Raw genomic sequence first — 12,392 nt, forward strand, 5'->3', positions numbered from 1 at the left:
CAACGGCCATTCGCACTCTCTGGAGATTCCTGTGCATGCGAAGAAACTACTTGTTTTCTCCTAATGCTCCATTTGTGATTGCAATAAACAACGCTTCATAACGTACCACGTAACGACCGAAACTTGCGAACTTTAAGAATATCGAGATGTGAACATCGTTTTATATATTGTTGTGATAACGCCTATATCCATTATTAGAAAACTATTCGAAAAGTATTCGATATTCGTATTCGATTCGGTCTGAAATCTCACTGTTCGCGCGCCCCTACTCGATGGCTACGGCGGTGCGCAACTGCGTTCCAGGCAACGGGTTCGTGTCCCAATCATAGCGGCCAGATTACGATGTGGGGCGGGATGCAAAAAACGCCTCGCATGCTTAGATTTCCGCGGTTGTTAATGAATCTTGGGTGGTCATCGAAATTCGTAACATTACCCCCTTACGACGCCTTCCATATCTACTGTTTGCTCCGAGACGCTAAGCCCCGTGAATTATCACAAGAGAGTCGCACATGCTAACGGCGCCCGATTGGTTGGACAATGCATTCGCGAGCATAAGAATCGCGATAGCCGAGGCACCGTCCAAAACTAAACCTCTTCCCCCCGTAACGTCTTCTGTGTAAACTTGGCTCCTGCTTGGCTAGCCCGATTTCCAGCGGCCGCAGTACTGCACGGTACTAGGCGAACAGGAGCGTAATTGAGCGCGGGGTTGGTTCTCCCAAATCGGTGGGAGGGGTGCGAGCGAGTTGTGCTCGCTTCAGTCCTGTATGGGCGCGTGAGACCGAGCGTTCCGCACTTCTCCGTTCCGGTGGTTTCCTTATTCGCAGCTTCTTGTCTCACTTGGACTAATAAAGGGCGATTTGGGAGACACGACATCTGCGCAGCTTAAGCACTGTGACGGCGTCATCCCGGCGCACCTGATGAGATGAAGGTTGCTCGTACACGCGTGTTCTCTCTCGTGATTGCGCTGTTTATACTCGACCCGACTGCGAATGGAGTCGACATACATTGTGCCGCAATGCAGATCTGCTCGCCCTTGCCGGCAAACGGCGCAGGAATGAGCGGCCTAGCTAAGCAACACAGCGGCCTCATCACTGTTAACGCATTAGTAACGTATAGTAAGCGAGCGCACTATCGGGCTTAGCTTTGCTTTTATTAATATTCAAAATCGCCTATCGTTATTCGTCAACCGTATGCTCCTAATTTCGTTCCGCTTTAGGTTCCAGCTATAAGCGCGGACGTTTTTCTAGTATTTTCAACTTGTAAAACGGCGTTCCAGGTATTGGCTGAACCCGTTGCTTTCTTTAAGTATATTATCGGTGCGCGCGTACTCGAAACTTCCGAATATTCCGCTATTCGATTCGCTCTTCGAATCGAATAGTCACTATTCATAAATACGAATATTTTTCGAATATTTTTCTAATACTTCAGATCCCCGGCTGTGCAGTAAATTTCATCCCGGCGGCCACACAGCAGACATAAAACACGAACATAGTGGAGAAACGCTATGCCTTAATCAGGGCGCCGGACTTTTTTCGCTAAAGAGCTGTCATTCGTATTCACCAGTCCTGACTATGCGAACGACTTGGTTTGTCCTAATGCTCCAGTTGTGTTTTTAATGAACAACGCTTCGTAGAGAGCCGTGTGCGATCTCGGAGGCAAGGTTGTGTTTGTTCGCTGTTTTACGGCCTGAGCGAATCGGAGAAACTGGGGCGAAGGACTTCTGCGCTGACGCTGTGGTTTCCAAAAAAAAAAAAAAAAAGGACTTGAAAAGGGAGCGCGTCTGCACGTTCGTTTGAGAAAACAAAAAGCCGCCTGGTGAACGACACTTCTTTGAAAGCTTGCATCTCTAAACACGCGTCGTAAACACTTCCGCGGGAGGCAGTCAATGTTGTGGGGGCTGAGAGACGCGTTGAACAAGTACGCAGGCATATGTGAATTTTTTTTTTCCCCCGTTAGCCGACGTTCGTATTCGCGTCGCATTGACTGCTTGCATATGCAGCAGCTTCTTTCTTGGCCGAGATGCTTTTTTAAAAAAAAAAGACTCTACAATTGCAAAGAAGTAAGAGAAAACATAAAAATACAGAGGGAGTGGAAGGGGTGGAGGGGGTGGAGGGGGTATTGAAACCAACATTCCGGCTTCCAACGTTGCGTTGTTCACAAAAAATAAATAAAAAAGTATTTTGAGCCTCAATTTCTTGTCGGCATTCTGCATTTTTTTATTTCCCCACAAATATTCAGAAGATTATACCTGTTTCAGCAGATAATATATAGCGTTCATCAATATTAGAATAAAGGTATATTATTCTGAATAAACAGGACAAACATCGACTAAGGAGAAAAATTATACTTATTATATACTTATTATACTTATTACTTAATTATTATACTTATTACTTATTATATTTAATATACAAAATATTATATTTAGGTCTCAACAAGGGATCCCTTGTTGATACTTTTTCTTTCTTCATATTTTTTTTTCTTTTTTATTCGACGTTATGTGGCATCGTCCTACAGACGCGTTCCAAATGTCTTTTAATACTGAGAATAGAAGGACGCTGACATCAGAAAGTTTGTTAACGTGAGGTGAAATGAAAAATGCTTCGTGATTTCGTAAACCTCTTTAAGCAGTTAATATAGAAAAAGAAAATACAAAGCAGCAACAAAATGGCGCATCCTGCACTATCTGCAATTGAACAGAAGTCACTCAATCAAGTCAATCGAAAAATACAAACTAATCTTTAATTTAACAATTAAAAACGCACAGAAGGGCATACTAAGTGTTAATAAATGGGTACAATCTTAGTGGCATGTCTACGTTGCAGAGACGAGAGAACTTGTTTCAGTAGAATGGGCTCCGCTTCCCAAGAACCACTAAATCTAAGAAGAAGACTAGGTCCTATGCCTTCTCCTTCAAAGAAATGTCACGCTTAAGATGTGTTTTCATATTTCTGCATTACATTAACTTGGTTGACAAGCTCTAGGGTGGATGTCTCACTTTCCCTTTGTTAATTACTTCTCTCCACCTTGCGTGTTTCTGCATAACTATTACGTCAAGCTCTAACCACTTTTCTCACCTGTACATGTCGTGATAATATATTTTTTTGCTTTCTTTTTCTCTTTCTCCCCTCCTCCTCCTTCCGTAGTGCCATTCTCTCCCTGATCGCCATGCCTACGCAGAGTATAGTGTGGCCGCCTACATATACAGCCGGCAGAATTCGTTACATTTTAATAGGTCTCTCTCTCTCTCTCTCTCTCTACAGTGCCACTTTCAGTAAAGAAGGTCATTAACGCTTTTAGAACAGATCGCTGTACTGATACGTTACCCCGTGGCCCAAGCAACTTTTACGCCCCATAAGGTCGATCATTAAGCCGATTCACTTCTGACCTCAAAGCACATCTTCGCTTTTCAAACTTAGCACAGCTTAGGAAATGCTGTACGCTGTAGCAAAGTTTCGAGGTGCTGACACTTGCGGCAATCTTCTTTTCTCCTGTCGTCACGCGCAGGTGTACTGGTTCGGGCCCATATCCGGAGGCCTGCTGGCCGGTCTCATCTACGAGTACATCTTCGACACCAAGAAGCAGGCGCGGGCGCTGCGGAAAACACTCGAGGAAGCTGACAAAGGTGTGGTATCGTGTGCGCACGCGCGCGTGCATTTGTTTGAGGCACTTGGTCGCTGGTCGCGTTCTGGTAATCAACTGCTGTCGTAGCTGATCGTTATAGCAGAGTGGGGGCACAGCCTCGCGAACGCGGAGCTTGAGAGGAGCTGCCTGCCTGCGCACGATGTGCCGCCACGATTTCGACGAGTGGACGTCGCTGGGCGGAGGAGACACGGCACTCGCAAAAGCATTACAAGCTAGGACGGACCGTCACGTGACAAAATTAATGGCTGCCAAAAGTTGGCCCAGCACGTGATCATACCGCGGTAGGTTTTTATTGTGTTCCGGCATGCTCTGCGAGCGGATGCGATGCTGCTGCGAGTGAAATAGACGCTACAAGAAACGAGCGAAATTGCAGGACCATATCGGTAGAAAGCGCGCATAGAGCGGCTGGTGCAGCAAGCCGGACAAGCTTGAATCTATTGAAATCTACTGGGAGCCAAAAACATTCTGCGCAGAGTCCGCCGAGATCGATAAGTCACGTGACTGGCCGAGGGGGAGGATGAGAAAGCGGTTACAAAAAGGCAAACGTTAACTGTGTGTAAATTAGTGGTGGACGACACCTCGACGGTGGTGTTGAAGGAAGTGTGTGGGAACAAAAAATGTTGCGGATACCATCGAAGATGACTGTCAAGGTAAGCGAGCCGCGTATGTGGATTGCAGAAATCAGATGGATACACTAGTAATACGTTCGAAGTATTCTGCTGACGTCGACAACGTTGTTCGATTATGGTGGCGCGAATTTTCGCACGTGCCCGCAGTGGAGGAATTCTTAACGCGAAAGCGGGCGAAAGAGTCAATAATGTCGCTCGCTTTAGAAACAAAGGCACCAAACCATACCAAACCGAGGAACCACGACGCTGAACAAATGAACGGGTGCCTAAGAAGGAGCCACAGGAGATGCGCTCTAAAACGCTGCCTATGCTACTGAGGCCCGAGGCGCCTAAATAATGCGGCGTCTTGCGTTCGTAACTCTCTAAAAAATGCGCGCCAAAGTTGGCTTCTTCCTAACAAGAGACTGCATAAGGGGAAGACCGCTTGCGCAGTTTCTTGAGTTTTAAAGGAGAACTGGTGATTCAAGTGTGATATGTTTGCCGTGTTACACGAGTGTTACACGAGGACTCAAAAACACTGGATATATAGTATGCAGGCACTTTCAGCTAAGCGCCTACATGATTTAATACGTAATGCAGAACTCTGCCCCAATGGACCCGCTTGTGGCTGCCACTTGCGGACTCCCTTTTTTTTATCTGACTTTAATGAACTTTAATGAACCATTAAATAATTTTCTATAGACTTTGGAGCATATGCTTACGTTACTACATGGCTAAATTATAAGTTCGTTAATTATCCTTGCCAATTACTAAGGGACAATATGATCACCAGCTGCTGGAACAAATAAACACTTGCAATACAATAATTGTTCACGAAACGCACAATTATCTGTTATTTGTTTAATCGCGTGGGTAGACAGTTGGGCAATCATTGTTAGATCGCTTGCGGGGTCTCATTGGAACCGCTTAGAATATCATCGTCAAAGAGGCGATGGGTGACGACGGTAGCTGCCACCGACAACGCCAGAGCTTGTGTATTCGTCTATGTTAAGAAATAAAATGAAAGTGCACAAAGTACTTGTGCCTACTGATGATCTCCATCCTTTCGATCTAAGGCCATAATGGCATCATGGAAAACAAAAACGACTAGAGTGTTCTTGTCACCGAAGATTGCGTTCGTAAGCAGGCGTCCTGCTTTCGCATGATTCTTTCTTTCTTTCTTTCTTTCTTTCTTTCTTTCTTTCTCTATCTCTCTCTCTCTCTATCTCTCTCTCTCTTTCTTTCTTTCTTTCTTTCTTTCTATACCGCTGGAGAAATTCGTCTATCAGCCTCTTTCCACCTAACATTTGTAATTGGGCATCTGACCCCGGCATCATCAGTCCTCTCCCCTAGACGGTACAGAAAAAGCCGAGAACAGAATAAGGTAAAAAAGAAAGAAAAAGAAAATACCCATTCAGGTGATCTTTCCTACGGAGACAGACGGGATCGTTTATTTGTAAGAGCTTTCGTCACCCCCGCTATCGCCGCCGGGCACGTGGTCACTGGAGCGCACGTCCACGCCGGGGGGGGGGGGTCCGGACCAGCGCGGGAGAAACGACAGGCAGAGAGAAACGAAGTTGGACGTGACCGGACCGCTGAGCAGTGGCGCGACGCGATCTGCACCGCCGAGCGGCCAGAGCTGTAAGCCTGCCCCGAACCTCGCTTGACCCTGGGAATCTTCTGTCGCCGAGGGCGGGCGCGTCATGCGAGCTGCAGAACAAAGCGGGACGACTTCTGATGAAATTGCGTCTGTGCTGTCTTCTCCTGCTTTCTCTTCTTTCTCTTTTTTTCTTTCTTCTTTTTTTCTTTTGCTTCAGTGCATGCCTGTTTCTAAGATTCACCGGCATCTATTCTCATAAGTACGTGTCATCACCTGCGAAAACGGTTTGGATGGACGCGTTACGTTTCGTCGTGTAGTGTGCTTGCGGAGCAGATACTGCGTATTGGGCAAGGTGTTATGTAGATTTAGTTCATTGTACTATTGCATCGTCACTCGTCGCCAATTTCTTCCTTTCCATCCTGTCTCTACCCTTTTTCTCCTATCAAGATGAGGAGTAACGGTCTAGAGACACGCTCTTTGGACCGACATTTCTTCAATTTATCCTCGCTGAACTTAGACTTAGGTGCACGTTAAAGAAGCTTAGGTAGTGAAAATTAATCCGAAGTGCTCCGCAAGGGTGCACCTCATGATCATGTTGTTTTGGCGCGTAATGACTCAGAACTTGATTTTAATTTTAGAGATGTTTGATTATAATAATAGATGCCGGAAATGTCAATTTAGCTGCACCAGAAGAGGGGCGCGGGCGGAGGGGGGAAAGGGGGGGGGGGGCTTGAAATCTCATGACTTAAGCCAGATTAACCTCTCCAGCTTCTATTGCAATCAATCCTCCTTCAAATGAGAAATGAGATGAAAACTGCCGCGGCTCGCTCTCTATGGACAGGCACTCACACGACGCGAACGCTCGCACACGTGCGCAAAGCTAGTCAACAGAGCCATGCGCCAACGTTCCCATCTGGATGGACCGGATGTGAAACGGTGTGGTGGCTGAAACCACTGAGCTCGAAAATTTTTTCTCTCTTTCGTACCTTTCTACTGCATTTATTCTCAGCCATCGATAAGCGTGGCTTGTGTTAACAAACCATCAATCTTTAAATAAGCTTGTTGCGTTAAAGGTAACTATTTCATCCCGTTTGTTTCTTGGCCTTACGCCACAGCCCAGCCATCTTTTTGCTATTCGCCAACGCGGAATCCTATATGTTATCCTTGAAGCTTCGAGGATGACCATGCAGGGTATCAGTGAGCCCTCGTTTACCCCGGGATAGATACTGCGACATGACAACAAAACATGCTCAATGGTTTCTGCATTATTTCCGCCTCAATATTTCCACGCACACTGCCCGTTTTTCTTGTCGCTGATACCGTTGTTCTCTCTCGCAGTTGTTCCCTGATTTATTTTTTTTCGTTTCTTCAACAGCAGCGAGTTTACTATTTGTTTTCGAGACGCCCTCGGATACCTGTAGCGGCCGGAATTAGGTGACATCTTTATGTTCGTTTATCGGTTCCGACTCCGGCTGACTACAAATTGCAGAAAGTCACTCTGCGATTTCCTAAGTTTTATAGTTCAGACTGTCAACTATAGTTAGGGCGAAAATCGTATGTGAAATCATCCAAAAAACAAAGAAGGATAGTTTTCCACACTGATCGGCGCGCATCCTTGTAGTCCCCGTTCCAAGGCTATATTCTCCTCGAGCTCCCCAGTTGTGCGCGCGTCTCACGCAAAAAAAAAAAAAGGAAAAGCGCGCGCTCGTTTCAGAACAAAACAACGCGCGCTCAGTCAGTCGGGCGCCTCGTCGAGATATCGCGGCGACGAACTCGATCGCCTATGCCGCTATCGCCGAGGACGCGGCTGCACGTACCGCGCTCGAACGCGGCGAAGACGTGTTCTTCGTGCAAACACCCGTGATTACGGACCTTCACCGCACCTCCCGCGCGCCCGGCCAATTTCTTTTCTGTCGCGCAGAATGCAAATACGTATATACGCGCGCGTCGTGTACTATGCGTGTCCGTTTTCGTCAACGTTGTTTTATTTTTCTTCGTTCTCGCTTCGCGTTCGTCTGCTTGAGCAGATCAGAAGCGGGTGTGCGATATATATATGTACCGTCTCCGGGAATGCGGGCGGCGAAACGCGCGAAATCCCTTGCCTCCGTTTGAAACGCGCGCCGTCGCTCCCAAAATTCCGTAGCCTGCATGTGCCGCGTCGCTGCTGTTGCGCTGCTGCATGTGTGTCTTCCTCCTTGTGTCGCTTTGGAATCGACACGTGCCGAAGCGCTTGCTCCGTTTTTTGTTTTTTGTTTTTTGCGTCTTCCCCGAGCATCCTTCCGTGCCAATCTGTGTTCCGCGCTTCCGCTGTTATGCGAGTTTATTTCGCGAGTGCGTTCCAGGAGTTTCGACTCTCCGTTCGGCGGGACATGTCTCGTGCTCGAATGAGCGTGCGTGCTGCGCGGAAGTAAATTTGTCCTCGAATGTTGGACGATTGTGTTTCCTTCTCAGCGAAAACGTCTTTAACGTAGGCGCCGCAGCTGGTCTTTTAACCTCTCTAGGGTTCTTCGAGGCAATTTGGACAGCGCGGTCGGGTTGAGTGACAGAGGGGTCGAGATTTCAGTTTGAAATGTTTGGCAGGAAGTTGCCGCAGAAATTTATAGGCACGAAGTACTTCTGCGTCAGGGTCGAACAAGTTGGCAAACAAACATAAAAAAGGGGGGGAAACTGCGCTAGCGCATATTTTCGGAATTTTCACGAGTTATCCGGAAGGTTTAAATCTGTAGGCTTCATTTTTCTTTTTTTTTTTCTTTTTTTTAGGAAATAGGGAGAAAGGGGAGGGCAGGTGTCGTGGTGGTACATTTCGAAAACCAATAGATTCGATATGAATGAGACATGTGTTTACCTCCTAATTCACTGTGCGCCAGTCATTTCATGCAAATACAGACTTCCGTGCCTCTGGGAACAGAAAGCGCGAACTAAATGCACTTGAGTAAAACTTGAAGCAGCGCGGAGAAGACAAGGACAGTAATCTCGAACAATGCACTTCCTTGGTCACGTGGTAGCACCGGCGATAGGCACGAAGCACTGGGCATTAGACCGATGTCAGAAACTTCCAACGAACTCTCAACGAGCTCAACAGCACACGCTTCGCCCCCGTTATCGCAACACAGTCCTTACAAGTCGTCGGATGCGATCAATGCCGAGCCAACGAACACGGTTGTACAGTTCGTTTGTGCTTCCTCCTTTATGTCGCTACGTACTTTGTACTGTACTTAATACTCCTTGCACCTGTTTTACAGAGCATAGTGTGTACCTGTAGTTAATCTTCGCAAAAATGTGCTTGACTTGTGATCTCGTGCGCGGGTTCTTTCTTTTCTTTCTTCTTTTCTTTTGTGCGTGCGCGTGTGCATGTCTCTCTCTCTCTCTCCCTTATTATTTCACCCGTGCAGATTGCAGCATGTACTGGTGTAATCCGATCATGAAGAAATGAACTTTTGCATGTGCAGAACGTGCGGCCGTGTTTCACTCTCGCTGACCCATCCTCAAAAGACCCGTCAATATGCACCCAAGAAATAATTCCCTATACACTTTGTACAGTTTCAGGTTGCTGGTTTTCCAACTATCCGCCGCGGTGGCTAGTTCTGCTGAGCGTGGGTTCGACTCACGGTAACGTCAACCGTATTCCGGTGGGGGCGGGAGGGGGGGGGAGCGGAGTGCAAAAGAAGAAATGGCGCGTGTAGTTTGATTTGGGTGCAAGTCGGAGAATTTCAGTGCCGCATATCGAGAACTCAGCTCACCCTATTATACAGAGGTGTATCGCTTCTTTCTGCATTCTCGGCTCAAAAAGTAAGCGGCCATATTTTGAAAAGAGGAAGCTGAACGAAGCACGAAAATTGCTCGTATACGTGGCTCGACACCAAGGGTGTGTGCTATATTGAGCAATAAAAACGAAAGGAAAAAGGAAACCAGCTGTAGTCGTCGGCGCAGACAGGCCCGGCGACGAGTAAAACGGCTACGTTCTCGACGACCGCGACGTGTCGGGAGGAGCGCCATTAATCTGCCACACGCTCTCGCGGGCTCGCGAAGTGCAGAGTACGTGGCCGCCGTGTGGATCGAAAATGTGCGCGCTTTATCCAGCCTAAGATGAGAAAAAAAGGAAATTGCACTTAACTGCTGGGACTGAAGAAGTAGGTCTCATTCGTCTCCATTTTGCGACCACAGGCGTAAGGTTTGACCTTCTTTTCTCGACAACCCGTAGAAAAAAAAAAAAAAAGAAATCTGTGAAAGCAAAATGATGGGAGGAGATCTTTCTTTTTTTTTTTTTTCAGCGTAGTCTTTGAACTCGTGACCTTCCTGAGCTTAGATGTATGCGTTGTTCTGTTCGTCATGACAGGAGGCAAGAGCTGGCCGCGTCGTTAGCGATAAAGGATAATTTTTTTTTTTTTTTTACATTCCTCTCTGATATTGCTGCGACAGCCAGTAAAGGTACTTTAGTCTATTCTTGTGGCATCGGTCGAGCAGTTGTCAGCATGTTCGTCATCGTCGGACTTCCTCGCAAGACGAAAAGAAGTGCCAGAAATCAAAACTACGTCTGTACCAGCCATGTCTTCAATCCCGGCTGTCGTGTCATTGTCGTATTCTCGTCATCGTCATTTCCTCGTCGTGTAGTCATTGGTGTCGTTGCCGCCTGTCCAGCTGCTGGCATTTCGAGTGGAACTCAAAGCCACCGAAAAGCTTAAGGCTTCGAGTGACCCCGCAAATGTTTATCTTGCGCTTATCGCGAGTGAGAGTTTTCTTTTTCATCTCTGGCTCCTCGCGATTCTGTCAATTCTGTCAAGTATAAGGCGATATATTGTTAAGAGGCGCCTACCGTGTCGTGAAATCTTCGGACAGTCGTTCATAGCAAACGCATGCGTAGCCATGTCTTTCGGCAGCGGGAGCTTCACAAATGTATCGTGTTGGACGGTAGTCAGTTTCTTTGCAGAACTAAAGATGAAGTGCAAAACGGTAGGCTTTACAGTTTTGGGATAAACTGCATATTCTTGTTGGCCATTTCAAACTGTTGTGTTGTTATGGAGGCGTTGATCATTGTGTGTACTCAGCGCAACGGGGCATAACATACCCACGAGGTTGTGACATACGCGCACAAATTTGGAGTCATCTCAAAATGACAATTACGAACTGCTCCGGATACGTAATACCTTCGAGAGCCGACACACATCGTCTCAGACCACCGTTTCCGATCGTCAAACTACACGTTAGGCACTCTGTTGATCAACGGCACAGAATCCTTTGAACGTCACCAAAGCCTACGACATCTTGAAACTATTGTTCTCCCATACTGTAGCCGTGAGTAGTTTGGAAATTTTTCCATTGGTCTCTCTAGCGAATCACCATCCGTTTCCTTCGGCACTCTTGTATACCGGCTGCTCGCTTTCTTTCGAAGGACACAGTAAGAAAAGAAGTACTCAAACTGTACTCGTAGGTCACTCATCATCTGCTCGAATCAATGCTATAGCTTTAGAAAAGAAAAAATCTAATTAGTTGTGAAAGAAACAACTGCGTAAATAACTTTAGTCGTGATGTAGTTAGTGTGACGCCCCTACGTTACCGCAGCGCTTTCTTTCTTTCTTTCTTGTTTCAAGTATGTTATACGCAATTAAAAGTATTATAATTTGTAGAGAAACAGTTTAGCTTACACATTATGGCAGTTTGAATTTTCCTTCATGCATGAGGGCGACACGATATTATTCTGTTCACAGACTGGTCAGTCGTATTCAAAATCTCAGGTCTGTGATGTCACTGGTCGTAAAAACTTGAACCCTGTGGCAACGTTCATCTCGCACTTCCACCTCGTTTTTCCGCTCAGAGCACCTGTCACGTTGGCAAAACATGAGTATTTGTTGTTTCGCGAGAGTTGTTCACCTGCTCAACAAGGTGACCGTAGCCTGCGCTTTGCCATTGTACACTTCAGCGCTACGGGCAAGCCGAACTGCTCGAAGTGGAGGCGTCGCGTCTCTTCGGTCTTTTTCCCGGTATCCCTCCCAACTCAAAGCCGCCTCCCCTTTGCTTCGCCGGGAAACAGAAGCTAAATAAAAGACTGGGGAGCAGCAGAGCATTCGTCGGGAACAAAAGCCGATGACCAATCCCTCCTTTCATGTTGTTTATTACCGGAAGAGAAAGACAAATGAGTGGAGAAAAAAATAAAACAGCAAGATACCTCTGGCATTGGCGTATCGACCCGAAATACGGAGGGGATAGCGACTGGTTTGGGACAACAGCTTGCCAAGAGGCGCGTATTTCTCCACGCAAGGGGCTGACCGAGGAGTCGCCGCCCGGGACGTGGCCATTGATCTGGCTGGCGGACTGTCTGCTCTTGTCTCCTGTGCTTATGGCTTTCCATTGTAATGCGCCAGTATAGTGAAATAGCTTCCGCTTCCTTTACTGCTCGGGAATCGTATTGTTGCACTACAACTCGGTCGGCGCGGCCGTCCGCGACAGTGTGGCTCTTACACGGCATATCCGCCTGCCTTTTGTTTGGCGAGTAGAGGAGGAGGAGAAAATGGGGGAGGGGGTGTAAGTTAGACGTAAAAGGA

General features: G+C 47.0%; 1 protein-coding gene across 1 annotated transcript in view; it reads left to right on the top strand.

Annotated features, from left to right (window-relative positions):
* The window catches only part of LOC126522684 (aquaporin AQPAe.a-like), a 128,512-nt gene that overhangs the window by 103,769 nt on the left and 12,351 nt on the right, over nt 1-12,392 (top strand). The window contains exon 4 of the mRNA XM_072288839.1: nt 3,508-3,625. Within this exon, the coding sequence (XP_072144940.1) occupies nt 3,508-3,625 (118 nt within the window). The remainder of the gene's footprint in view (nt 1-3,507; nt 3,626-12,392) is intronic.

The sequence above is a fragment of the Dermacentor andersoni genome, chromosome 6, assembly GCF_023375885.2.
Source record: "Dermacentor andersoni chromosome 6, qqDerAnde1_hic_scaffold, whole genome shotgun sequence".
NCBI lineage: Eukaryota > Metazoa > Arthropoda > Arachnida > Ixodida > Ixodidae > Dermacentor > Dermacentor andersoni.